General features: G+C 33.8%; 1 protein-coding gene across 1 annotated transcript; it reads right to left on the bottom strand.

Annotated features, from left to right (window-relative positions):
- Window positions 1–277: 277 nt before the first annotated feature.
- Window positions 278–27941, bottom strand: Tbc1d8-9 (TBC1 domain family member 8/9). Its single transcript, XM_088230429.1, has 19 exons — window positions 27676–27941; window positions 27422–27588; window positions 27169–27336; window positions 26998–27094; window positions 24906–25169; window positions 17469–17733; window positions 16663–16877; window positions 14682–14808; window positions 12467–12746; window positions 11482–11675; window positions 10667–10861; window positions 9869–10018; window positions 9025–9210; window positions 7614–7799; window positions 6979–7187; window positions 5108–5256; window positions 3301–3543; window positions 1649–1767; window positions 278–725 (listed from the first exon to the last, which is right to left on the bottom strand). Exons 1-19 carry the CDS (start codon window positions 27717–27719, stop codon window positions 549–551), a joined length of 3435 nt encoding a protein of 1144 aa, XP_088086555.1. The 5' UTR covers window positions 27720–27941; the 3' UTR covers window positions 278–548.

The raw sequence follows: 27941 nt of genomic DNA, 5'->3' as shown, positions 1-27941 counted from the left end.
TCCATAGCATGTGATGACAAAATAAATTGATTTACTAAAAACTTTTACTTCAATTTTAAATTAAATTAAAATCAATATTAATATAATCACTTTGCAAAACTTACAAAAATGGCACTATAAAAGAAATTAAAGTAATTTACAGTACAATACAATATAATACATTTAATTCATTAATAAATCAACTGGTCTTCGCTGTCAGACATCTTCAAAAATATTAATCACGGATAAAATAATACCAATATTTTTGTGATATACTGATTTTTTTTTAAATAATCACTTTTTTTTATAAAGAAGCAGTTTTTTGTTTTTTTAATTTTGATGTTTCTTGTGAAACTTGATTGCCATTTGTTGCTGACACATTACTACAAGATATGCTTGTCATTTAACAATCGTCATGTCTCGGCAACAACTTTACTGTCTGTAGCCACCTTTAAATCCATTATTTGTCTAAAAAGATTTGAATGTATTAAAAATATTGTCAGTTAAAAAAACATGCACGCATTGCTGTGTGAAACGAGCCAGGGATTCTCGAGATCATTAGGGGGCTTTCAGTTGGACATGGAGTTGAGGCGTCCCCTGAGGCGGAGGGAGTCCAGGGAGAGTTCCTCAGTCTGCGAGAGGAAGCGCACGAGGGGTTCGCTGGCCAGCACCGTCGCCAGGAACTGCTCCAGCGTCACAGCCCAGTCCAGCGGAGGCCGAGACGGGTTGCCATTCTTGTCAGACATCTACAATAGTTGAAGACATAACTCATTTTAAATTTTATAGGAAAAACTCTAAAGGTAAATAAAAATTAACTCAATTAAGTTACGGGGATGAAAATGCAGAATCATAAATGTAAAATATAGTCTCGAGAGTTCCCACTTTTTCTGATTATAATGAAGTAGTTATGTACTTACGGATTTCCTTGTTTCTGTACAAAGATGACCTACCTATTAACTACCTAAAGATGAGACTACCAGATTACAGAAAACTAAAACACACACAAAATCAAATAGTCCTTATTGTAAATTAGCTGAAATTGTAATAAATTGTAGACATTATAATATATGTAGATAATTTAATAATATTAAGCTTGTTTATTAAAAAAAAACATTTTCTTTTTACTTATTTGCGCATGGTGTGCTCACATTTAATTGCTGAACAATATCTTAACTTAACAAACTGATTATTATACTAATGTCTCATGTATTGTTTGTGAACAATACATATATATATGAACAATACAAGAATAAAGATAAATACAAAAAAATCTGGCAGATTTTCTCGTTCCACAAAAAGCAAATTTTCATTTTATTTGAGCACAGCCAACGAGACTTAAGTCCTCGGATAAAGTGTGCGATATGTGGTGGGAAAGCTATAAACTCTTGAGTTACAATATTCCCTATTTTTAATATTTTGAATAAAAATTCGATATTTTATTGACCTGAAGCCAAAAACCCTACAAAAATTGGGATTTTAAAAGTGCATTCCAATTAACTTTTATTTTTGTTGTAGTGAATAGTTTTATACTTGACAAGACAATGGTACTTTAAATGTAATTTTAGAAAGGATTGTTTTTACTTTAAAAGTTAAATAAATAATTAATGGGTTCTTCGAAAAGACATTGAAATGCACAAATAAAAAAAATTAAAAAAACTATGACAATTACCGGTGTGAGTAATTCTGGCGTGTTCTGTGTGGACATGGAGGGTTCTGAACTGTCTACTGAATCCTCTCTTCCCAAATTCCATGTGCGTCTCATGTCGCCCATTTGAAGCAGGTCTGTTCCTAAAAATATTTTTAAAAGACACTCAAAAGCTAGATATTATTGTATTTCATCCATTGCAATCCCAGCTAATATTCTGTCACACAAATATTTACACAGTTTAAATTTATCCAAAACAGTTGTCAATAGACGGTGCATACATAATTATCATCATTATCATTCCATTCTATTATCATTCAATCAATCGGGTTGTGGTACCGTGGCTAGTGTCTCGGACTTGCGGCTCTAAGGTCCGTGGTTCAAATCCCCCTCTACACCAACTTGATTCCCATTTTCTAATAGTGATTTATTTACAACTCGTTGAAAATGGCCTTCAAAATGAAATATTAAAAAAATAAAATAAAATAAAAATTTAAAACAAATAATTCCAAAGTGAACGTAAAATTGTATTTTTGAAAAAAGGTGTAAATTAATAAATAAGTTGGAGTAAATGGTGTAAAAGAGAGGCGTGGGCGGCCAAGAACATCGACTACTGATGACATCATCCACAAAATAAAACAAACTTGCGGAATCAATAATCAAAAGGTGATCATTCACCGACATTTTGGGCATGCCTGGAGTGGCTGTCAAATTCGTGACAGCGCCCGCTTCCGCCTTGCGGTGTTTTTGCGATTTTATGACAAAAAACGAGGACACATTGATGCCACAGCTATTCACCGAACTTGGCACCCTGCGACTTTTGTCCGGTCCCAAAGATCAAGAGGACTCTGAAAGGACGACGTTTTGCGACCGAATCGCTGACGGAACTGGAGGCCATACCAAAAAGTGCATTCCGGAAAAGTTGCAAGGATTGGAAAAAAAATCAATGGCATAAGTTTATCTGATAGGATGGTGATTATTTTGAAGGGGACAATATTAGTAGTGAGGAATAAATTTGAAAATAAGTATATTTCATAGTTGCACTGAAAATATTAAATAACATGTTCACCTATTTTATTATTATTGGATCAATGACTAATAATAAAAAAATGCAAATTTAGGCGAAAGATAAACCAATTGGCTGAGTTAGCAGTGAACCTGTTGAGTAAACTTATTTTTCAAAAGTATTTTTGATTTCCCATTAAGTTTATACAATTTTATAAAGACAAAATATTAAAACGTATTTAGTGAAAAAAAATTGTAATAATTCTCCTTTTTGTTATAGATTAAAAAAAATATTTATTTATTTACGGATATTGTCCATTTATATAATTCATAGGAATAAATATTACAATATAAGAACAGTTAAAAACATTAAAAAATAAAAAAGAAGCATTGACAAACATAAGGGACATCGAGACAAGATCTGGACTATTTATTTAGTGCTCGTTTAAATCGTTGTAAACTTAAATATGTCGAAAAGAAATGCATCATCCAAAGACACATTGTTTTATTTATCAACTGAACAATTTTTAAATGTCACTTAACAGATATCAACGGCGCAATGATGATATACAAAAATTCAGTATATTATTTTATCAATCCTCTTAATTATAGTACTAATACATTTTATTTACCGCAATATTTTTAAAGAATCGTAATATAGTCAGGCTTACCGACTTTCACCACCGCCTCCTGCAGTTCCTGGTCTAGGGGGGGAGGCTGGGCCTGCACGAGCTCATGCAGGGTCTTCCACAGCTCGATGAAGTGCGGCTGGGGCAAGACGAGGGGCGTGGAGGGGGGAGCTGGCCCCCGAGGACGCGGGCCTCCCGGGGTCCGGGGGCCTGTAGAGGTGTCCGAGCCCAGGGCGAGAGAGCGTAAGGACGCAATGGACTGCACTTCCCAGCACTCGCTTACATCTAAATAAAATTATCGAAAGTTTTGTTTATTAAAGGCAGGCGGCAGCATTTGCCTGTATGCCAATATCTCGTGTACTGCTTTCTGTTTGCGTTCTTCTTCCTTTGTGAATGTTGAGACGGGTTGTAGTCCCGTGATGTGGCGGACTCCCGATCAGCAGGTCCTAGGTTCGTATTCCGCTCAAACACAACTTGTTACCCATTTTCTAACACGCAGTCGAGCTTGGTTATAACGATCACGGAAATAGTGAGATTTCAGACGTAATGAGCAAACATTCACTAACATTTTAGTTTATGGTTTTCTCCATAAATTTATTCACTTTTATAACAAGCCTATTCTCGGGCATACCGAACAAAAACATTGTCAACTAACAGTTACCCAAAAAATCATCAATTGTTCAAAAACATAATTTTCAAAATAAAAATTCGAGTAATAAAATCCAAACTGGCGACTAACCTAAAGAAGCAATACCGCCGGGCATCGGGATCGGATTATGTTTATGAAAATGTGTCTATTTACCGAATTTGTTTTTTTGCCGACATTAAAAAAGTATCACACATTTGATTGAAACTGCTTGTAAAAAACCCAAGTTTGTGAACTCAGTAAGCATCGGATTACAATTTACAAATTCCTTTGTAGTTTATGAATGATATTTATGCTGAGGGGTTTTTTACAATGTTTTTCAGATTTTAAATGTTCTATGGCCAATGCATAATAAACCTTACGAGTGGGTGATATCAGTTCTAGAGGAGATCAGTTAAAAACTAACCTTTGCATTGTAAACTTGTTTACTAACAAGCGGAAGTATCTCTCGATTTGTGAAAAATTGGCTATTATTATTAGTGAAATAGAACATGGCGAAAAAAATGTGTCTGGATTGTGGAAAAATAAGAATCTTTATTTATCTGCATTTGAAAAGAACATCGCAGACATAAAAAAAAATTATAATTTTTAAATTTTATGACAAAAAGGGATTCACAGAAAAATGTGTTTGTAAATAGATTCCAATTTTTTTTGGATTACAACTTTCAGAGTCATGTGTCATACATTATGTCTTCATGTGATTGGATATATTTGTAGGCATTTATTATAATTTTCCTCAACAGTTTTTTAAAGTTATCTGTACGAATTACATATTTATTTGTTATTAATGTTCAATAGCGATAGTATTTTTAAAAAAAAACCTTTTTCCGGTATAACCAGTAACACTTACAAAAAGCAAATTCAGTCGGTCCCATCTTCTTAGTAATACCAAGTTCGACTGTAGTTATTTATGACTAAAAGAAACTATTTGGGTAAATCATAAGCAATGCAAATATTCATTTTTTAATGATTTTTTTTTTTGAAAACTCACAGATGAAAGTTATGTGTATGTATGCTTCAAATGGTCCATGGAGAATTTTTTTTTGAAGATTGAAATGCACAAAAATCCAAATTTTCATAGACCAATATGAACCGGATTTCATATTGGATATATCGATAGATTTAATCAAGACTGTACAATAGAGCTCCGTATTCTTTCTTTAAAAAAAAGATTTATTTTGGGATAAAAATGTTTGAAATTACCAGTCCGACTTATAGCGCTGTCTTTGTCGGTATCCGCAGGAGGTTGTGAGGCTGATGAAGAGCACGCCATGTCGCTGATGGAACGCTGGAGGGGCACACAGCGAGGGTCCAGGAGGGGAGACTCCAGTGGAGTACCGGGAGTTTCCATACTGCAAGATGAACACAGATTTAACAGATGAACCTGTATTGAGCGACCGATCCACGCCGAAAAGTAAACAATTTTTAAAAATGTATTTTTTTAACGTTTTGTAAAATACATATGGGTGAATATACGGTGTTGGAAATGGAGATGGCCCAATGAGCATTGTTATGTAAAAATAATTTTACAGTAAAACTATAATTCTCATAGGATAGTAAAGATTGTCTTTTTCAAGGACCATATAGTTTTACTATAAAAATATAAATGATTTTAAAGATAAAAATAAAATACACTCTAAATGTCTCCCCCCGGGCTGCTCCTTCACCATATTTTCATATTCACAATTTATTTATTTTATTGCTAGTGTTAATCCATTATTAATTACATTATATTATCGAAGTTGAAAACTTCTCACAACTGTTAAATGGGAGAGCTATTCATTTAACAATCATGAAGTATTTAGAATTATATTTTTGACCCCTACATTTTTCCTCATCAAATATTGGGCTTATAATGACTTTTTGCTGGACAACTGCAAATGGTCCTGTAGTATTTGCTATCAATTTAACTACAAAGTAAAAACGCACAACGCCAGGTACCAGTGATTGATGTCTCTCCCCTGGTATGCGTATTTATCAATCCTGTTATATCCCATTTATTTAATCTTCAAAAATGAGGACGTAAAACTACAGTCAATGAGCAGATTTGATGTGTTTAAAGATTGCGTTTCATATTTTCTTAGAGCTTTAAGTTATGTTTAAATTTGTCACTTCCCTGGCTTTTTCAGTGCCAGGGGAGATACATACGAACCAGGGGGAGACATTTCGTAGAACAATCTTGAAAAGGCGTCATTGACTGTATGTAAACAACAAATATCTAAACATCCAAAATACTGATTACCTAGCACAGATGTCAAATCGCTGACAGCCAGGGAAATAAAAAACGACCTCAATTCCTCACTAGGAAGTAAAGAGAACACTATGGACAACTACTATAAAAGCGGTAGCACCCTTAGGTAAGTTCAGTTAGGTACTCAGTCACCCAGTTTAATCAGTTCACTCTCGCGCTCCATTACTGATTTTGTATATTATTAAAAATGTAATTTTCTGTGTCCAGGTGGATTAAGAATACAATTCCGCGTGTGAAAGAGAACCAGAATTCTGGACGAGTGCTTTCGACTCGATGGCTGCTCTCAGATAAGAATCCTAAAAAGAAAAATTCAGTGGAGAAATGTCCACCCCTTTGTGTAGTGGATGGCGCGTTCGCCTACCATACTTGAGGTCCTGGGTTCGATTCCTGGGAAGGCTGACATAAAATACTGATTAAAAATGTGGTTCTACACTGCAATATTATGTGTTCCTGGACTGGTACCTGAAGTGTAAGTTCGTTCACATTTTTTATATATTTTTTTTTATATGAGAGATGCATTATTTGATACCTCACTTATAATGTACAAGGTTTATATTTACTTTACAGTAAAACTTTAAAAAGTTATGTTTATATTACATAATAAAAAAAAAGGCTGATAGCCTTATCTTCATGTAACAGATAATCGTTATACTCTGCATTAAGTGTACCAATGCAATGACATATGCATCATCCGGTGAATGATGATGATGAATAAATACACATCAATGTACATAATTTTTTTCCGTCTTTTCAACAGAGATAGGCGCTCCCATGCATCCACTAATATCAGCCGAAATATTCATGAATTTTTTTAAAAACTTACTTTTGGAAGAAGTCTATGGCCGTAGTGGCAACCTCCTCTCCAGTGGGGAGCGAGGGGGCCGGGCGCAGGTCGGCAGCTAGGAGGGCGGGGGGAGCGTGCAGACAGAACAGGGCCTGCGCTCGCACCGCAGCTGGCCCCCGTGCCCCCACCCCCGCCCACCGCACACACTCTCTCACGCTCACAATGCCCGCGTCGCTTGTGTCTGACAACTGTGAAGGAAGCAAAATGAGAAATATTTTTATTTGTGTCTATTGAAATACAATAGACAGATGTTTGGCAATTCTACACTATCTGATAGCTTCTGAAAAACATATCAAGCTTTGTTTTTGCTCTCCTGTAAATTTCGCAAAATGCAGATTCTATAGTATACTATATTGAGTTTTTCTACAGACATTTCTTGGTGGAACTGCATTTTAATTATAATAATAAAAATACTTTATAGTTTTATTCCACTTTTATAAAAGTGGAATAAAACTATAAAGTATTTTTATTATTATAATCTATAGTATACATTTCCAGTCTCTGGGAAGCAATGATTAACGTGATTTCATATATATGAGGTTCACTTTTTGCATGTCAGGACAAATCACCGACGACAATTAGTGACATCACGTCAAATACGAAAAAACAAAAACCTTGAACATGCGTGCAGCCAAACTCTCTCCATTGCTTCCTCTGCCCCAGGGAGACATGGCGGCTAGCAGCAGCCGGAACTGAATGAAGTCCAGAGGGTACGCGTCACACGGAGAGCTGTTGTCCATGCGGTCATGGGCAATATGGCGCGGAGACAGAAGCTCTTCTCGTACAACAGATATCACCTCCTGGAACACATGATGATAAATATAGGGTGTCACAGTAGATGTACCATTTGAATTGAGCGATATTTTTTGTTAGTCAAATTCAGAAATGTCATATTTGACAAATGATATCTAGAGACATAGGAAATTTATTAATTTCATTAGCATCATGAGCATATGAAGCGCTATACAGCTCAATAACGTTGATGATGCTGGAGAAATTCGAAGTTATGGCTGATTTTTTAAAGAAAATCATCTTTCGAGGTGAGGCACGTTTCCACCTCAATGGATTTGTTAATAAGCGGGACTGTCAGATTTGGGCAGCTGAAAAAGAAAGATTGTCGATAAACATATGCATCCACAAAGAGTCACAGTTTGGTGCAATTTTTGAACTGGCAGAGTCATCGGACCGTATTTTTGGAAAATGAGACAGGCCGAGCAATTACAGTGAATGATAAACGTTAATGTACCATGATTACAAACTTGACATTGTTGGACTTTTTTCTCTGAAGCTTTTGAAAGCAAAAGTCTAATGTCAAAAAGCCAGCAATAATTCCAGACCCAAAGAACGAGGTGATCCGGCATATTAGTGAGATAAAGCCCTGATTATCTAAATATGTCATTTCAACCAAAGGATAGTGTAATGGCAGAGAAGCCGAGGAGGATATTTGAGTGATATTGTGTTCCATACATAATTTCCATGTCTATACTTTATATTAATATCAATAAAGTTGGAAATTTCTAAACTACATAGTTGAGTTTTGCTGCAAAAACAAATTGTACACTTGAGGCCCTTAGTGCCAATTTTAGAGAAAATTTTGAAAATCTGTAATAGCACTTTTTAATTTAAATATTTTTTATTTGATAATATTTGGTGCCATCAACAATTTAAACAACTAACCTAAAGGTTAACATAACAAGAAACAATATTTTTACTAAGTATTAAATATGCAGTTGGCCGCTTTTGATACTCACCTAAGGGCCTCAGTTTGTCTAGTCACATTTTTCATGTTTTTTTTTTTTTGCACAACCGGCCAAGAGGCTAAATCGCTGTGGTGAATTACAAAACAGAACACCAAAGGTTGAGACAAATAATCTTGAATTTTTATGTTCCCATGCAATTTTAACAAGTCTTAGTTATTTTTCGGTATCTTGAAAGTTTTGATCTAATTTCCACATTCGCAACAGCACTTAAGCATTGTAAACTTCACCATAATCCTTTTATGCAAATGTTCAAAATTTATCTGACCTGTAGTTCAGGCTGGGTGTAGAAGCCATCGTGTAGCATACTGCGTATAGCATTCCTCTCCACTCCTTGCTCTAGGTTGCTGATGACCTTTAGTCGGTGTTTCAGTCTCTTTTCCTCTATCACCTCGCTGCTCATACCACCGTATCTCCTGTATGACTCATAAACTAGAGTCTGGACTCGGACTATCTAAAATCAAATAAAAATAATGTGAATTATAGCTTAAAGGCATTCATACAAAAATGATTGAGATTTGAAAATAATATAAGTATACAAATATTGATAAAATCATAAAAGAAAAACTACTGTTTAAACAACAAAAAGGTAGGATACATTTCTGTACAAATGATGTATGTATTGTCAAATAAATATCCATCTTAGATTAGTATATTACTACAATGTCGATAATTTTTGCAATCCGCCACGTCACACATGTTTTTGGATCTACTTATGTTTGAAATATGTTGTCAGAACTGTTCAACACAATATTCCTAGCCTAAAAATGTAATTTATGTTGGCATTTTAAAACATTGTATACTATCTGACCTTCACAAAAATTGTTTCATGCATTCAGAGTCCCCATATAGGGAATCCAAAACTTGTTGTAAATTGTAAAAACGATCATTGTATGGTCTTCAATAAATAAAAAATATTTATTTATTTAGATCCAAATTTGTTGCAACAGAGAGGGAAAACATTTTGAGACTCCCAGGGAGGAAACATCCTAGGGAAGAAATCCTAGGGGAGGAAATCCAGCCTGTCTACAATCATTTGGACATACTTAAAAACTGTTGAAAAAACATTTAATTCAAATGTGAAATGAAATATTTCACATTTGAAAATATACCTTTTTCGAGACTCTCGGTTCTATAGTAACGGCAATAGCTTCATCATTATACACTCCTTCGAGGTACTCCGCCAGGATCTGCATCGCCTCTCCGTCATCACGACACCCCATTAGAACATCCTTGTTGTATTCCAGGATTGTCAGGGCCACCTAGAATTCAAACAACAGACACATTGTACAATGCAAGGTTGGGTTTTTAACCTACGCATATCCGCTTTTAGAGAATCAAATCTGATTTAAGTACCATTTGCATCATGCCAGGCATAATTAATTTTCTTGGATGTATTAAGGGTTAGCATATGTTGGGTCCGTTTTTTTGACACTGAATTATCTGCATACACAATAAATAATTTACAGAAACATTTGACATAATTTTGAAACATGCCCTAAATACATATTTAACAAAATTTTATTTTAACATTTATCCTATAAGTAACATTACAAATAAAAATACTTATTTATCTATTTGGCCTGATCACTCTTCGATCTGCGTGCAACGCACTCCCATAATCCACTTCTTGATAGCAATTTTATGGTGTGGGTACTTACTGATTATCCATATGGCCTATGAAAATAGGTTTTGTACACTTTAATTGAGAAGTAGATCAATCCCCTTTGGCTGAAATTCATGTTAATTTAAAATAATTTTTGTAGCATCAGAGTGGAGTGTCTCGTAACTCTAGTAGTTGTGTCTTGCCGGCAATAATTTGATTCCTGCATTTGCAGGACCTTATGTGTGTGGTAGTCAAATAAGGTAAAAAAAAAATTCAGCCCAAAAACTGAAAACACAAAATTTACCTGAAAAATGACTTTGGCTCCGTCATAGAAAAAGCAATCCATGATGTGAACTGCACTCTCGTAGGGCATCACACTGACAAACACAGTCAGGAACCAGGACAGGGATATCATGGCCATCATGCCCAACTGTCCCAACTTGGCGTGTAGGTCAGGAAGGTGCTCACTGGTCAGATCATCCAACACCCCTTGGTCGACCTGGTTTAGGAAAGCGACACTTAAAAATTTAAAACATTTAATTAACATTACCAATAAACAATAACTTAAATCATGATCTGTGATATTAAAAAGAACAACCATAAAAAAATGTTTCGATTAAATAAATATTCTGTAAATCTTTAGGTGGATTGAAGGACTGTAATAGGACCGGAGAAATACCAGACTCATAATCCATGGGATGCTTCTGTATGACTTGGAAATACGTTTCCCGTTCGGGATGTTTCGGAATCATTAATTTACGTCTCTCGGGCGCTCATTAATTTATGTCTCTCTTAATAAGCACTGCTCAATTTTATAACGCGACAAAATCGCCTCCGAGTAGCGCCTGCTGACGTCCCTCAACAAAATATCCTCATTTTTATTGTAATATTTCGGCTATGCCATCAATTCTTTCTTCTTTGAATAATTTGGTATGTTTCGGCTAACGCGCCAGATATCGCCATCCGACATGTCTGCTTTTTACGAAGCCACTTCAAGTGCTATCTTTCTTTTACTCATGGTGCGGTTCTTTTTCTTACATATTTTGAATGCTATTTCTCTTGCACTTACAAAATTGGGTTTGCTTAGTCTATAATATGTGTACTTTGTATAAAACCTACCAGCGCTCCTATTACTCTGGTGTTATAATAGTCGGTGAGAAGGGTTTCACAGATTGTGGCTAGTAGCCAGAAGGCCTGCTCCTCGGGACAGTAGATAAGGAGGACAGATGCTACTATGTTCATAGCCTGGCAGTACCCTATCTGAGGGTTGCGGAGAGCATACGCGCACAATACTCGACGCAAAGCCGATATGCCTGAAAATTTAACAATTGTTACGGGTAAAATACTTTAAAACCACATTGTAAATAAATGGTAACAATTTTAATCGTAAACCCTCCGACTGAGTTAATGAAATGCTGAAAAAATATTGCGCAAAGCAGATTTCAAAGATCTACATTCACATAATAAATCCTTTTAGTCGTTCTTACACTATCCATTCATTCTACATGACACAGCCAAACCAAACCAACGAAGCACTTCTAAATTTAGACTATAATGTTTGTCTTAGCTTTATATAAACGAATCTCGACATTTGTGCACCCATATATCGTTTCATGACACATTTACCCGGGAGATGGGATTTCAACTTGTTTTACCAACGAGGACCAAAAATCAAAAATATATCAAATGTCAGTTAAAATCATTTAAACGATACTAAAAATCCATTGAAAATTAGTTGATATGTAGAAATTAAGAAATTGTGAGGAAATTGATTAATTCAGTATCCATTAAAAAAATTGATGTTTGTAAACGTTAAAATACAAACTTTTTTAATATCCAAAAAAACAACATTCTCCGAATTTTTTGGATTATGCATTTTAGTCAAATGCAACTCTGGAAGTTTGATGAAAAACACACATTCGCTCCTAACTTTTTTCTGATGAACATATTGAAGATATTATTATTTACAAACCTAATTCACGTAAATTAGATTATTTTGCAAAAAATCACATGTAAATTGGTCCAGTAGTTATTGAGTCTATGAAGGACAAACATACATACATTCATTTTTATATATTTAGATGAGTGAATAATCGAATTGTACCTATATCACTCTGGAAGGCTGGATGTTCAGGTAACGAACGGTGTAAATCTCTTTCTATTTCGTCATTGGCCTGGCTCCGTCCGGCCAGAGCGAGGTTCACCAGCCTTCGGTACTCGTTCCTGTTGGCGGCCCTCCTCAGCACGGAGCCTGAGAACACTCCCCATAGTTCACCGCGCAGGGCGTCTGGTATTCCGCGGACCACCAGCTCTCCACCATCCGAAGTTCGGTACATGCTGACTCCTCGTCCCATTTCAGACATGTGGTGCTCCCATTTTTTCTCCTGGAGACAGTGCATGATTTTTTACATGTTGATTATTACACAATTTATATTTAAAGCACTTATTTATTTAAACACTTTATATGCATATGCATAAGGGCGGGCATATTCCATTAAGACAATTTCTTCCTACCTACCCAAGCCGTTCAATTTGAGAGAATCAGTGGTATATGAACATATTGTTAGTATATTATAATATTTTCAATATAAAACAAAATATTGATACACATATTTTTATAGGAAATAAAAATTGACTAAATATCTACACTATACTATTCATTATATAATTAAAATCTAAATAAAAGCACATTGTTTTTAACCACTAATTATTTATTTAATTACCGATCAGTTTCGAAGCTACAAGTGCTCCTTTATTGAGAATTCTTAATTAATTTATTGAAGTATAATGAGGAACTTCAGCCCTACGGGAAATTGGATAAAATAAATGTTTTCTTGCGCGCAGTAAAAATTTGAGCATTAAATTGTGCAGCAAAGTTTACTGAAAAAGTTTAAAAAAAAAAAACATTTTAATAAAAACGGACCACTTTGAATGACGTCACTGGTTCATATGAATCAACCTATGATATGAGAGCTATGGAAGATATCCAGTTTGCTTGCTATGGATGGACCAATGGGACGAACTGAATAAGAATAAACGGAAGAGAACCGCTGACGTCAGACGCAGAGTTATTTCAGAAATACAAAACTTTAAAAAATCGTAGCGCTGATAATACGATGTACATATGTATAAAGATTGAAAAAAATTTTTTAGGCTTGGTTTAATAGTCTATTAAAATACTACTGAAACTATTCCTAGTGGAAAATATTCATTTAATTATTGACGTGAAACATAATCTTGCATAAATAAAAAATGGCAACGCGTTGAACTCGGAGTTTTGGAAAATATCATCTTGGTCAGTTCCTTCAATAATCTGGAGTGTTCCATCTAAAGTCATGGGTCATCTGGTTTGATTTGTTATCAGGTCAAGTTGATAGATGCTTCCATTAAAAGCATAACTTTATACAACTGACAGACTTCGACATGACACAGCATTATGTAGTGACGATGACAGTTTCTTGATTCATTCTTTTCCAAATTACACAAAATCCATTTTTGTTTTATATGGTTGAATGATTCATTTATGGATTGCATCATCGAAATGACCCCTGATCCATTAATATTGAATCAATTTAAATATACAACATGGCAGAAGTGTCACTAAATAAATATGATCGGTAAAAAAGGGACTGTATGGATATCAATTGAAAATTAATGGGATGTCTAGAGACATTCGATCAACATGAATTAAAATAATCTAGATAACTCCCGCGATTCGCAGCCTCTACTATTTCAGTTTTGTGATTCCCTCCATTTTTGACAACTAATTCGCTCGGAAAGAAACGCTTAAAAATTGAATGCTACTAGAAGGGTCTAACGTCATAGAAAAAGCTAATAGAATGGTGGCTTCAATTTTTTAGTGAATAATAATCCTTGTGTCTACTAACATCACTCGTTACACTGTATACAAAACACTATGCAACACAAGAGTAAATATCAACAAAAAAAACCCTCTGAAACCTGGCAGTTGTAAAAAATATTTAATATAAGAGAATTACTTGAAAGTTTTGGTTGTTTTTTTCCTTATAGCGTAGAAATTATTGGTTAGTTAGTTAAAACAAACATTAGGTTTCCAATGGTGTTTTTTTTTTATTAGCATGGGAAATTAATACCAGTTGCAAATACATACTCAATTAAAATAATCCAAATGGCATAATTCTATAAAATACATGAATTTGAAATGCTTTCGGCTACAGATGACAATAATGATAAAATTGCATGTAAAAGATATTGATTTAAACGAGGCATAAAATATGTTCAATTAAGAGATGTAACTATACCTTAAAACATAAACATGTCACAGAATTGATTACAAGTACCTTATCATCCTGTATTTGTTTTATGTGTGCTGAGGGGTATGTTTTAAATAAAGTCATTAAAGGTGGCTGTGGATTCCAACTACTGCTGACCGATGTGCTCGTATTGAGAACAGTTTTAGGTTTGTCTCTGCAACAAACAATAAAAGCAATGATGTAACGAATTCAATAGATCGTTTCTCATCCGCATCCGATGGTGCACTATGTTGGAACACCAGATGCAGCACACCTCGATCATCCGTCACATGAAGGTAAAGGTGATCAGCCTTAGACATCAGATACCAGTCCAGGGATAGTGAAACATCGCAGTGTTACACCACCCTTAAAACTAATATTTCACGATGACTCATCCCGTATTATCCAATTTACTCCCGTACCTACCAAAGTTAAATTAAACAGTGAGTTCATTTTTCAATTGCTGGAATTTCTAAATATGCCTCTATTTTATGCTTAAGTTGGTAAAAGGCAATGCAGAGAAAAGTTCATTTTTAAATTGAAAGCTGGCTTCTGGCTGCCTTGTTTGTTTTAGAGCTTGAATTCCTGTCTTCCTTCTAAATGATGTTTATTTATTTTACTTCTTGTACACACATATTTGTAGATCGGCAGGCTTAATTCAAAATGGCAATTTCTCCCAACCAATAAAATAAAAGGTGTTATTTAATTTAATAAGGTTAATTTTAATTTTGAAATGCATGCATGAGAAAAAAAAGACACAAAAATAAGGCAAGTTTAAAATATATTCCACTAAAATTAAACTAACTTGATCAAATAAACATAGAATATAATAATAACACACCTTTAAAGAACTTTGTTTGCTTATTTTTCTTTAGATTTGTTAAGTACACTGAGACATAGCTTATACGGCCTATGGAGAAAGGACTCAACTACCATTTTTGACAAAAATGAGAAATGAGGAACATTTGTATATAATATCAGCGGGTTTCTGGAACAAGTTGGTAACAAACATTTTACTAGTTTATTTTTTTTCTCTCATAAAAACAAAACACATTATAGAATTTATACAATGGTCTTAACATGTCAGTAGAAAAAAAAAGTGTGTCAATTACATTATGAGGATAACTTTTATTATAACATAATAATATTTAGTTGTGAGATATTACACTTTTAATGTCAAAAGCTCATTCTAAATCAACAATTCAAATAAAACCGCAAGTTGAATATTATAAAATATTATTTTTAGTATTTATGTCATACTTTTATTTACTTTTTAAACAAAGATTATTTGATGTCAGTTATGAAGGAATCTTATTTTTCGAAAATCTGTAGTTACCAACTTGCGCCAGAAACCCGACGATAATAAATATTATGTAACAAAGTACAAATTGTTTTTTTATAAAAATATCTTATGACAAAAGGGTGCAATTTCACTGAATGTATTCCGCAGCTAAACCGATTCCATATTTCCCAAAAACATTAGTACAAAATATAAAACATTTACAGTGTATACAAAAGTATTCACATGCATAATATACAACACATAGGTGTTACAAAACAAGTATTTTTGTCCATAAAGCCACGACAAGCTCGATTCTTCACTTTTGACAAACGTTTATTTCCTCAGAATTGATTACGATGTAGTTACTGCCTTTCTTCGCGTGACGGCAGAATAATGATGAATTATTATTATTTTTTTTATTTTTTTATTTTTTGAAATTTTTTTTTAAGAAAAATAAATATTTGCGTTCTTATGATTTACCCAAATATTTAATTTTGAGGGCCATTTTCCACGAGTTGTAAATAACTCACTATTAGAAAATGGAATCGAGTTGGGGTAGAGTGGGATTCGAACTACGGATCTTTGGTCTGTGAGTCTGAGACACTAGCCACGGGACCACAACCCGATATCAGTTTATCAGTTTGAGACCCAGTCTCAATACTAATCTTTTCGGATTGTCAGCAAAATTTTGTCAAATAATGTCTTATTTAAAAACGTCGATTGATAAATTAAATATAGGTTTCCTACCTGGGCAGCTTAGCCAGCAGCTCAGAAAGTTTGTGTACGAGGAAGTCCCGGTCGTGTAGGTGCGAGAGAAGGAAGCTGGAGTTGTGCGATGTGCTGATGAGGAGGGACGCTCTCTCCCCTCCCCCGCTGGAGCTGCTGCCCCCTCCGCCCCCGTCCGCGCGCTCAACCTGCTGTATGCTGGACAGCGGAAGGGTGAGGCGGACGAGATGAGGTACCTAAGATGAGATTAGAAAGAAATATTTTGACAGTGTTGAAATTTTTGTTGATAAAAAATATTGACTCATTTTCTTGGAGGTTTATTAAGGTTACGAAGATTTTTCAACAGATATGGAGAACCTCTTTGAAAAGGGATGTATTAACAGGATTTACGACCTGTCGGCCGGTTTAAATTATCACTTTACACACTGTCTACATTCACCATTCTTCCAGAAGACAAAAAAAAAACTAATCAAAAATAGAAATTGGACAATTTGTATACACTATCAGCAGATGAAAGAATTTAAGAAATATAAATGCTCAATAGACAATTTCTTCTTTTTAGTGTAGGCCTTGTGGTCAAGAGAAAGAGTCTCCGAGGCAGAATAAGAAACTCTAGGCAATTTGTCTTAATCAATTGAATTGAAATCAATATTATAACATTAAAAGCATGGAAGGCACAGATCATCCTTTTAGCAGGTGTAATAATAAAGTGGTGTTAGCGTATTGTCAATTTGGTGCCCAATTTTTAGAATAAATTCCAGTGGTCTCATAACAAAGAGTTTTGTTTGTTAAATTTAAATAAAAAATTTAAAAAATAAGTTACTAACTCTGCTGTCAAAACACAAAAAGTTCTGCGATAAGTAAAGTCTTCCCCAGTTGTGTCTCTTATCATAAGGAGTCCACAGTGTGCACTCAACAGTTCCATCGAGTTTCTCGTCCTGTGGAAGTCGGAACTTCAGTGTAAAGGCTGCTGTGTGCTTACGCGCATCCAAGTCTCTTTTCAGGAAGGATGGCTGCTTCTGCACGTTCTTACACAGTTTAGTTAACAGGTCTTTGTCTTCGTTGAAACCTCCATCTTTTTCATCTATTAAACTGAAATGATAAAGAATTTCCACATTGAAATGTGACAGCACAGACTGTCGGCATGAGCGGTATAATTTACGTAGAGATTCTACTAGTGGTAACCAACGTGAACAAGGATAAAAAGACTGTGTTGTATTAAAATATAATAATTTATTTATGGACTTATTTATTTCATTTAACAATGGTCAATACATTTCTTTATAATATATACAGGTACAATTGAATGAAAAAAATAATACATATATTTATTTGTGGTATTTCTGGCTGCACTACTACAGCCTGTAATGCGTTTTACAAGATTATGGTGAGCAAATGTTTTAAAATAGTTCTGTTATATAAAATTGAGCACTGCAGTACTAATTAAGATTATGCGCCTTTACATTATATGGGATTTAAACAGATTCTCATACATGAATCCATATTTCGACTGTGAGAATGAGGTATGAATCCTCTGTTAAAAAAACTTGCTATCTATTTAGCAGCATGGAATGTTTGTTTTATTAATATAAAGTGCCTGTTTACATAAATGATGATAAAGTTATTCAACCATATTTATGCCAACCAGTAATGAGGTAATATGTGACTGTCATTTAGATAAGTGAATGGAAGTGCATCATTATAATTTATGTATAAATCACATAGAACAATATGATTAAAAAAATATTTGTGAAACTTTTGGTGGATATTATTTTTTAAAAATTTAATTTGGTAAACACGGGATTTGATAAAAAAAAATACACAGAATATTTTAATTTTGAATTTAAATACATCATAGGGTATTTTCACTCATATCCGATTTAACATACTGAACATACAAAGACTCTTATAGTGTTTATAAAAGCCTTGATAATCAATCATTTCATTCGCAGTCCTGTGAATCATCATTTTGCGGACAAGCTGGGAGGCGTGAGCAGGCGTTGGCTGGAATTTGACAGCTACTCGAGACATGCTAAAAATGTCATTGTTTATCGATTTGCATGATTCGCATGAGACACCAACTACCTCTGCCACGTCTCTAAAGTGAATCGGCGATTGGCAAGCACAATTAATTTTTATTTTGTGGATGATGTCCATAATTAGTCGATGTTCTTGGTCCCCCCGCCACTCATTATCTTCAATGCCTGCACGGCTTTCTTAAAAACGTTTATACCAATTGTAAACGGCTGTTTTCTTCATGGCAGACTCACCATAACCCCCTGCGACTTTTTCCTGTTCCCAAAGATGAATATGACTATGAAAGAACAACATTTTGCAATGTAGACGAGATAAAGACCAAATCGGTGACGACACTGAAGGACACACTAAAAACTGCATTTCAGAAATGATTTGAGGATTGGAAAAAACGCTGGCATAAGCGTATTATATCGGACGGTGATTACTTTGAAGCGGACAATATTATTATTGAGGAATAATAATAATAATAATAATAATCACTTTATTAACAAAAATAACAATAACTTTATCTACTACATAAACACTTAGGTAATAGATTTCTCTGGATCATGTCTAGTCTGCCTAACTAGGTACAACCTGTTTTAAGGCAGACATTTTTATGCAAAAATAAACAATAACATTACTACCTACTTGTTAATATACTAAACAGTTATACAATATTAATTTATGAGGAATTTATTTTTAGTAAATTTTCCGATTTTTCTCGACCTAAATCCAGTAACCAATTTTTTACAAATTTGTTAAATTGAATCCGGGTCATGGTTTTGCAATCTTTAGGTAGCATATTGAATATTTTGGGGCCCAGAAACCTGAAATTTCTTTGCCCGCATTCAGAGTTTGTGATAGACCCCATGACCCATCCTCTAGTTTGACTTCTGGTAGTATGGGAGTGTTCCTTTTGGGATTTGATAGAATAATTTACTTGCACGAACATTATTATTCTAAAAATATATAATTGTCTTATACCTAAGATCTCGAATTCCTTAAATAACTTAAATGAATAGAGATTTTTAAAATATACACAAATTACACTTTATCAATTCTCGTACGGTGTACATTTAAAATACAGAATGTTACATTTCTGTACACACTAAAAAACTTGTAACAGAGATCAATTATTTTCAAAATAAAATAAATTTTATGAAATGAAACATTGAAATACAATTTACACATGTAGATCAATGGGGCAAAACCTTTGTATTCAATTTTTTATTGTTTATTGTTGCAAAAATTGACAATATACCATAGGTACATAGTATTTTCCGATTATTCGACATTTATCTCAACAATGATAAAGAAATAATGCAATTAAGAAAAATCCCAATTATCTGCACAATTGGTTATCGGAATTTATAATTCACTGCTCCTATGTTCATCTGTCAATTATAATGGCATAAAAACAATTATTACAATTTATTGAAGAATTTTTATTATGTTCCATGACAATAATATAGACATTATTTTGTTGCTTAAAAGCTGATAAAATTGCTACAGATGTTTTATTGGAATTAATCCCATTTTCTTGAGTTCAATAAAAATAAGGTTTGAAAAAATACAAGTATGTAAAATTACGAATAAATTTTTTGAGTTGGTCCAAATTTTTGGAGACAGGGACTGGATTTCATCCCATAAGGAGTTATTAAGATTAATATATTATTACACGCCCCGTAAATGACTTCCATATCCCTTCTATAAAATGCTCCCCATCTCTGCTGTAATATGTAAATCTTAACAGCTACCCAAAATATGTTCAGGCGTTGCCTAGTATGTAGGTGAAATAATTCAGTTAGATGAATCTAACCCACATCAATAAAGCTCTTTAACCTGTCAAAAATCAACAGATGAAAGAGTTGAAGGAATATGGATATTCAAACATAGACAGAATGGTGAATGTTAGTGTGTAAAATGCCCACCTAAGCTAGCCAATGACAGGTCACAAGCTGTGTAAATGCCTGGACTTGCATATACCCCTTTCTAAAACCATCTCCATCCCTATTGTAATATGTTGATCGTAATATTATGCGATGAGTATTTTAAATGTTATTGATATTTATGAATAGCCAAAATCATAACTGGCAAAATAGTCAATGACCTCAAGATAAACGCTTTATCAACACAATTGGCCATGATAATGACTCCCAAATATTTTTTAGACCAGATAACAAAATCAATATTTACATTTTACCCGCCAAATACAGATAATCAGAGATTTACATAGTATGTAACAGCGTGAAAATTTGCAATCCTCCTAGATTAAACAATATTCCTAAATGTATTTTGGATATTTGTTTAGGTATCTAGAAGATTTTCTTTAAATAACATAATTATCTCGTATCCGTATCTCTTTGGATATCGACATCTTTCATATTAGTGAAAAAAGCTCAGAGAGGATAGCATCCTTTTTCTTTATTTGCTGGGTATTTTTATTTTACCATCTTTGTAATATGTATTTAATTTTAAGTATAAATTTGTTCGTGTTATATATGATTTGAAACATTTATGTAATGTACATAAACTTATAAAATGAAGAAATTGAAATAATAAGTACAAACTACAACAAAAAATACTATAAAAAAATACTATAAATCGTAAAATTTATACATCGGATGCCATTATCTTTTGATTTTCTACCGAGTTTATCCTGATCTTTTTACTAATGTTTATGAAGGGTGGCAAAGTAATGCATAAAAAAATGGATAATTTATTGCATGTCAGCAACCCGGCTCCCTTTCAATAAATTTCCAGTGCAGCAGACGAAAATAACTTGCACGAAAATAATTTACATAGTAATTTTTAGTAAATGTTTATGTACGTTAACGATTTTACTACAGCAATTCTACATATTACAATGAGGAATTCCAGCCCAACCCGGAATTAAATTTTAAAAATGTTTTTTTTGTTTTTTTGCACACGTGAATATTTACAAATTTTGAAATAGGATGAAATATCTCAAAAACGCACACAAAAATAAATAAAAAATGTTTAAAATAGTATTCATTTTAAAATCGTAAATAATGACGTCACTCCTTATATCTACGTGTAGTATTTCCGGTTTCCGCTTTAAAGCCCCCGCACCTTATAAGGAACGTTTTGACCATAGAAAAAAAAGAGTATAATTTTCACTATACTCTTTTTTCAAACAGAGATTATGTCAATTTTCCAGGTTTTTCTAAATCGAAACGTTCGTAAAAACAACCATAACATAGAAATTAGCAAATTACGACCAACTAAATGAAGTAATCAAAGCAATATTCCATAGATTCTTATCAGTTTTGTTATCGGCTGGAGAAATACAACTTACCGCAGTCAGTGAAAGTAAGAACGCCAAACGTTTCATGACGTCACTACTGAAAAGTGACACACTGATTACAGTCATTTGGCGCGGTATTTGATAAATGTAACTTTGAAAAATTATATCTTTGTAAATAACGCACAAAAAATTTATATATTTTTGCTTAGTTAAAAAGTACGCTAATAGAAAAGAAAAAAAAATTAGAAAACAGTGGAATTCCTCATTTTGGATACAAGTTCAATCAATCATCCATTTAAATCGTGTTATTTTGATGCCATTTTTAAAATGTTTAAATTCATACTAGCGTCACACTGCACCACTCTTTTCGCCTAGTTCTGCGAAATCTGCAGATTTTTACTATTATGGTTAAACGAGCCTTAATGATTGGTAAACTATTTAAAATAAATTTTAAAAAAGAATAATATTTACTTAATAGAGCTTTATAAATTATTATGATAATAAAACTTTGTTATTAGTGTTACACAATTTTTATTATTTTACAAGAACACTAATACAGTTTCGGGAGAGCATTCCTCCCATCAACGAGTGTCCAGGGTGCGGGCCTAGCACAGTGGCGACAGCGGGCGCGAAATTCCAAACGTATGAAAACAAGGACACACCCTTAGTTTTATACCACCTGTCGATGGGAGGAGTGCTTTCCCGAAACTAGTAGTGTTCTGGTAAAATAATAAAATTGTGTAACGCTAATAACAAAGTTTTATTATCATAATAATTTATAAAGCTCTATTAAGTAAATATTATTCATTTTTTAAATAAAACAATGTTTATTTCACCAAATTCCGTGACTGTCAATGGTATCTCGTTACTATATATATATACCATTTCATGTTTAAATAAAGCTGTTTTTTATTTGTATGGTATCTGTCCTTCTACGTGGGCACAACTCTATTAACAATTATAGTTAAAATACAAGTTTAAAAAAAAAATTATGACTTAGTCTACCTTAAATAATTGTTGATAGGCTAAATAGGTACTCCAAAAGCATTGGTTTAAAAACAAATGTTAAGGATGTAGTCTGGTAAAACGCACGCAAAATGCGAAAATCATACGATTTTTCTATTTTAAAACGAATGTTTTTTTAAATCGCGCAATATTAAAAAATTAAAAATCGTAAATTAGATACAAACAATATTTTTTATAGGTATTTTCATTAAAAAATATACTTAAAAGTTTTATATAACTAAAATATAATTTTATATACTTTTAGACCAGCAGATTATGCCATTTCAAATTAAGACTAAACTTAGGTATCTGGGATCTCAATAAAGACTAAGTATTTTAATAATTTGAAGATAATAAATTGAACATGAAAGTGGCCGCAGGAAAATCTTATTTTTTTTGTTTTTGAAAAGAAATATAAGCATTTTAAATCACAAAAATTTTTGTGATATTTTCCTTTATTTCTACATAAAATTATGCTATCGGTAATACCAAAAAAACTAAATAGTTATTGAAATAGTCTAGTTAAAACCTTTTTTTATAGAACTGTATTTAAAAAAAAAAAATTATACGATAATTCTAGTTGTAATATTCAATTTTAAACAATATCTGCCTAGATGTCCAACATCCCCTGACATTGCCAGGCCAAGTCATCGAAAGGGTCGAGTGTCGCCTGCATAGTACCTATTTTCCTCTACGGATGCAAATCGTGGCACCTCACTAGGTCGCAAAACAGCAAACTATTGAGTTTTGAGAATAGGTGTCTCAGAAGAATACTGGGTATGCGATGGTATGACTTTGTAAGGAATGTGGAAATAAAACAACAAATGCAGCAACCTCAGATGACAACCGTCATCAAGCGGAGGCGATACGACTAACTGGGCCATATATTACGGACCCCTCCTGAGAGCCTTAACCATGCTTGCCTGCTTTACAAGGTAACAGGTTCTCGCAGTCCCGGAAGTACACGGCTGACATACACACATATCAGAACGACAGGACGCGGACCTTGATGACACTGTATTTAAACTAAGACGAACGAGTGTGCTGTATATATTTATTGCTGCATGGATACTTTGCGTATACAGAGATAGAAATACATATGCATGTATAGGTAAGGTCTACGTTCAAGGCACATCGATGGAATGCAGTAATGTGTTTCGACACTGCCTGGTTAAGTTTCAATAAAAATTGGCAGCTCGATATTCAAGAACATAGTTATTATTATTTGTTATAGCTATATGTGCGCTTATATCTCGTGTACAGCTTTGTGTTTGTATTCTTCCTTAGAAAAACCTAACAGTAATCAGCTATGGAAAGGAGAATGCTTGGTATTTCGTTGAGAGACAGAAGAACCAACACATGGAAGAGCGAGATCAAAGGTCATCGATGGACTCCACAGGGTTGCCAAACAGAAATGAAGCTGGGCTGATATACAGCCAGAACCACAGACTCTAGAAAGACTAAAAAAAGTCCCGGAATGGCAACCCAGAACAGGCAGAAGAAGTGTCAGCAGGCCAACACTTCTTCTGCCTGTTCAACAAGGTGGTCTGATGAAATAAGAAGGGTTGCAGGAAGTGCTTGAATGCGGTTGGCTTAGGATAGGGAGACGTGAAAACTTAAGGGGGAGGCCTATGACCACCATTGCACAAGAGATGGCTGCTGATGATGATGATGATGATGGTGATGAAGAGTTTTTGGATTAGTTGACTGAAATGGAATGGACAGCTAGGCTTGTAAATTTATTCCAGTCTGAAACCACATTGCTGGAAAGGAAGTTTTTCTTAAGATTGAAGTGGAATTGGGGACGATAGAGATTCTGTATATTATTCTTTTAATATATTAATTCCTTCATATAATATACATTCCTTCCGTGCACCTCGGACGTAGACCCTGACTATGCATAACTATAACATGTGTTTAAATTAAGAACATTCAAAGTGAAAATGCACCCTTAGGAACTTAGATAACTCACAGTTTAACTGCCATATTGGTGAGTTGCTGCATCAGGGCGAAGGTTTCCGGCATGTGAAGAAACATCGAGAAGTAGTGCTGTTTATCTCGCGTGCGTATTTGTATGGAGTCCGAGGATAGGAAGTTGTTGGATTTATTAAGCTCTATAATGTCCGCCCATCTTATGACGAGCTTTGTTTCCTTCCCCAGGATGTAGGCATAGAAGCAAACGTGACTCACGGACAGATATAAATATCCCTGATGTGGAATTTTTCCTTTCCAGTATCTGAAATATTTTGTCATGTTACCTGTAGAGTATATATAGCGAGGAACGCCAGTCAGAATAAAGTATGATAGTAAGGTTGGGTGGTGTGATCATTAGGAATAGTTTAAAATATTGTCTTTTTCATACAATAATATAAATTGAAAAAAAAAATTTTTTTTGGAAAAAAATAATATTTGCGTTCCCATGATTTACCCAAATATTTCATTTTGAGGGCCATTTCTAAAGAGTTGTAAATAACTCACTATCAGAAAATGGGAATCAAGTTAGAGTAGAGTGGGATTCAAACCACGGACCTTTGAGCCATGAGTCCGAGACACTAGCCACGGGACCACAACCCGATTCAAATTGTCATGATTATAACTTATTTTTAACTATCAAGTACTACTAACCAAACGACTAGACGTAAGTGTAGTATACATGTGTGTGCCAAAACACTATATTGAAAGATTTTTAAAATTTCAAATATGAAAATAGTATAGTTTACATATTTATATATCGGTAGTGCGATAGCTAAAATGTATAATCTGTCACTTTTTCCAAAACAGACATTTTTACATAAAACATGCTAAAATCTGAAGATCTTTCATATGACAAGAGGATGTGTTTTTCTAGTTAAAAATTGTCATATTAAAACATGGGGTTCATTTGTTATTTTCACACTTTAAGTTATGTGTCATAAGGAACTGTTTGCTTGTCCTGTGCAGTTCAGAAAATAACGGATATACCCTTTTGCCATGCCACTACCGATCTATAAAAAAAGAAACGGTACCCAGTAATACTTCGTAAAAAGGTCCTTCAGACAAAAATAATGAAATTCAATTGCTATTACATATTTTTTTATTCCATGTAATCCCTTACTATTTTTTAATAAGTAAGTATGTTCAATTTTATAATAAAGATACCAGTCTGGAAAATGTCACAAAACCGGTCACTGGTTATTTCAAATTTGTGGATTTAATTAACACCCATCTTTTATTTCTGTAATAAATTATAATGAACTCTCAGCAAGAATTTTGACAAAAAAACTTTAAGGATATTTAATTTAATGATTGTGTAAAATGACTTCAGCAAATTTTCAAAACAGAATCTACAAATGTAATAAAAAAAAGACATGAACACAATGGCTCATGTTTTGAATTTGGAAAACTACAATTATTCTAAAAAACAAATAAAACAAAGCGAATGTTTAAAGCATCGTGATGAATTATTTGACAAACAAATCTTCGCAATTTTGGGCAGTTAGCTAGTTTCGATTCACCACGCAATCAGCGCACAATGCAACTTAGCCACCTTGTTTTTAACAGATTTCACATGACTTAAAATCATCGGACATTTTGACTTTCATCTTTCAGAAAGAATGCTTCAACCCATTTCTTGTCGATAAATATTATGAATTTGAAAGCAAATTATGAATACTTGAAAAATATAATTCAAGTATTGTCACCATTTCATAATATTTGAAGCATCAACAAAACATGAGACGATTAAATAAACAGCATTTGAACTATGTATGTAAATCAAAATATTAGATCAGTAGGATATTGTGTCAGAGCAGTGACAAAATTAGTGAGGGTAAAGAAAAATAAACTGACGAGATAAATAGCACAAATAATACTTTGAAACTTAAAATAACAAATAATAATGCATTCTAAAGAAAACTCTTCAACAATAGTGCATGCTGTACATTCATGTGAGGTGACCAAACTGAGTAAATACAATCTCAAGCCCTCGGTATTCAAACAACAGCGTGTTTATCATAATAGGCATGCATATGTGTATCTCGCATTGTGTGCTGAGCAATTATCTCTCAACAATCCTATATACTTACGTGCATGCGTAGTAGTTAACCAATTTTTCTTCTTTCGGCATATTGAATATTTTACGAAACTTGTAGATAGTATATTTAAATGTTTTTGTATCTTCATCTGGAAAACAAAACAAACATCATTAAATGCAATTTTAAAAAGACTTTAAATATGAAATATTGCATTGTGTTTACCTTCTGTAATGCTGTCGTGTTCTGTTGCAATGACTGATTTAATTTTACAACACACGAATTCCGTAACTTCATCTTCCTTGTCAAATGAGTGTAAAGTCGGGAGGACATTATCAAACAACCACTTCCAATCTCTTTCTATTTCTTCTAACGATAACGCGCATGCAATAACTGTAAATTAAGATTCACAAGATAGTTGAGAGATATGCTAAATGTAACATTATTGTAAAGGTTTAAAACTACGTGAAAGAATTACCGTAGTATACTTCCGATGATGGTGTTTGATGTAAAATGCGATAAGGAGCTGGTTTAGTGTCCAATACACTGTCCAATGTACCAACTAATAGCGACGAGAGCCCTCTGGATTTCCCGTGACCCTTCCTTCTCTGTTGCACAAAGTATAGCGTAGTTTGGTCGGTTTCCCTACGTCAAATACCAAATAAACAAATGAGACGCGAACAAACAATGCAAACTTTGCACAACACCACGAACAAGCGGGAGGATACTTACCAAAAAGCGGTGGCCAACAACACCTCTTCGGGCTTAACCCACATTTTATAGCCTAATATTACCGTAGGTATTGAATGTGTTGATCCTTTGTCATTGTGTACAAACGCATCTCACTTATAGCCAAATTCTTAGATCGTAAATATATTATCTATTACGATAAAGCTCAGTAAAAAAACTGATTCACAGCTGAATGTCAAAACAAGTATTCGAAATGCGATGCTATCGACCTCTTGTGCAACTCTATTGTACTAATTGGAAAATACAAT

Source organism: Micrasema longulum, unplaced genomic scaffold, assembly GCF_059751315.1.
Source record: "Micrasema longulum isolate JH-2025_06_02 unplaced genomic scaffold, ASM5975131v1 h1tg000760l, whole genome shotgun sequence".
NCBI classification, from domain to species: domain Eukaryota; kingdom Metazoa; phylum Arthropoda; class Insecta; order Trichoptera; family Brachycentridae; genus Micrasema; species Micrasema longulum.
The sequence above is the reverse complement of the archived record's forward strand: the minus strand, read 5'-3'. Positions and strand labels throughout refer to the sequence as shown.

Excerpts from the sequence above, each read along its gene's own strand:
- Tbc1d8-9 (XM_088230429.1), bottom strand. The coding sequence starts at position 27,719 with ATGTGGGTTAAGCCCGAAGAGGTGTTGTTGGCCACCGCTTTTTG. Across the intron at positions 12,747-14,681 it reads AACAAATACAGGATGATAAG|GAGAAAAAATGGGAGCACCA; the intron begins GTACTTGTAATC and ends CACTGTCTCCAG. Across the intron at positions 10,862-11,481 it reads CCAGAGTAATAGGAGCGCTG|GTCGACCAAGGGGTGTTGGA; the intron begins GTAGGTTTTATA and ends TTCCTAAACCAG.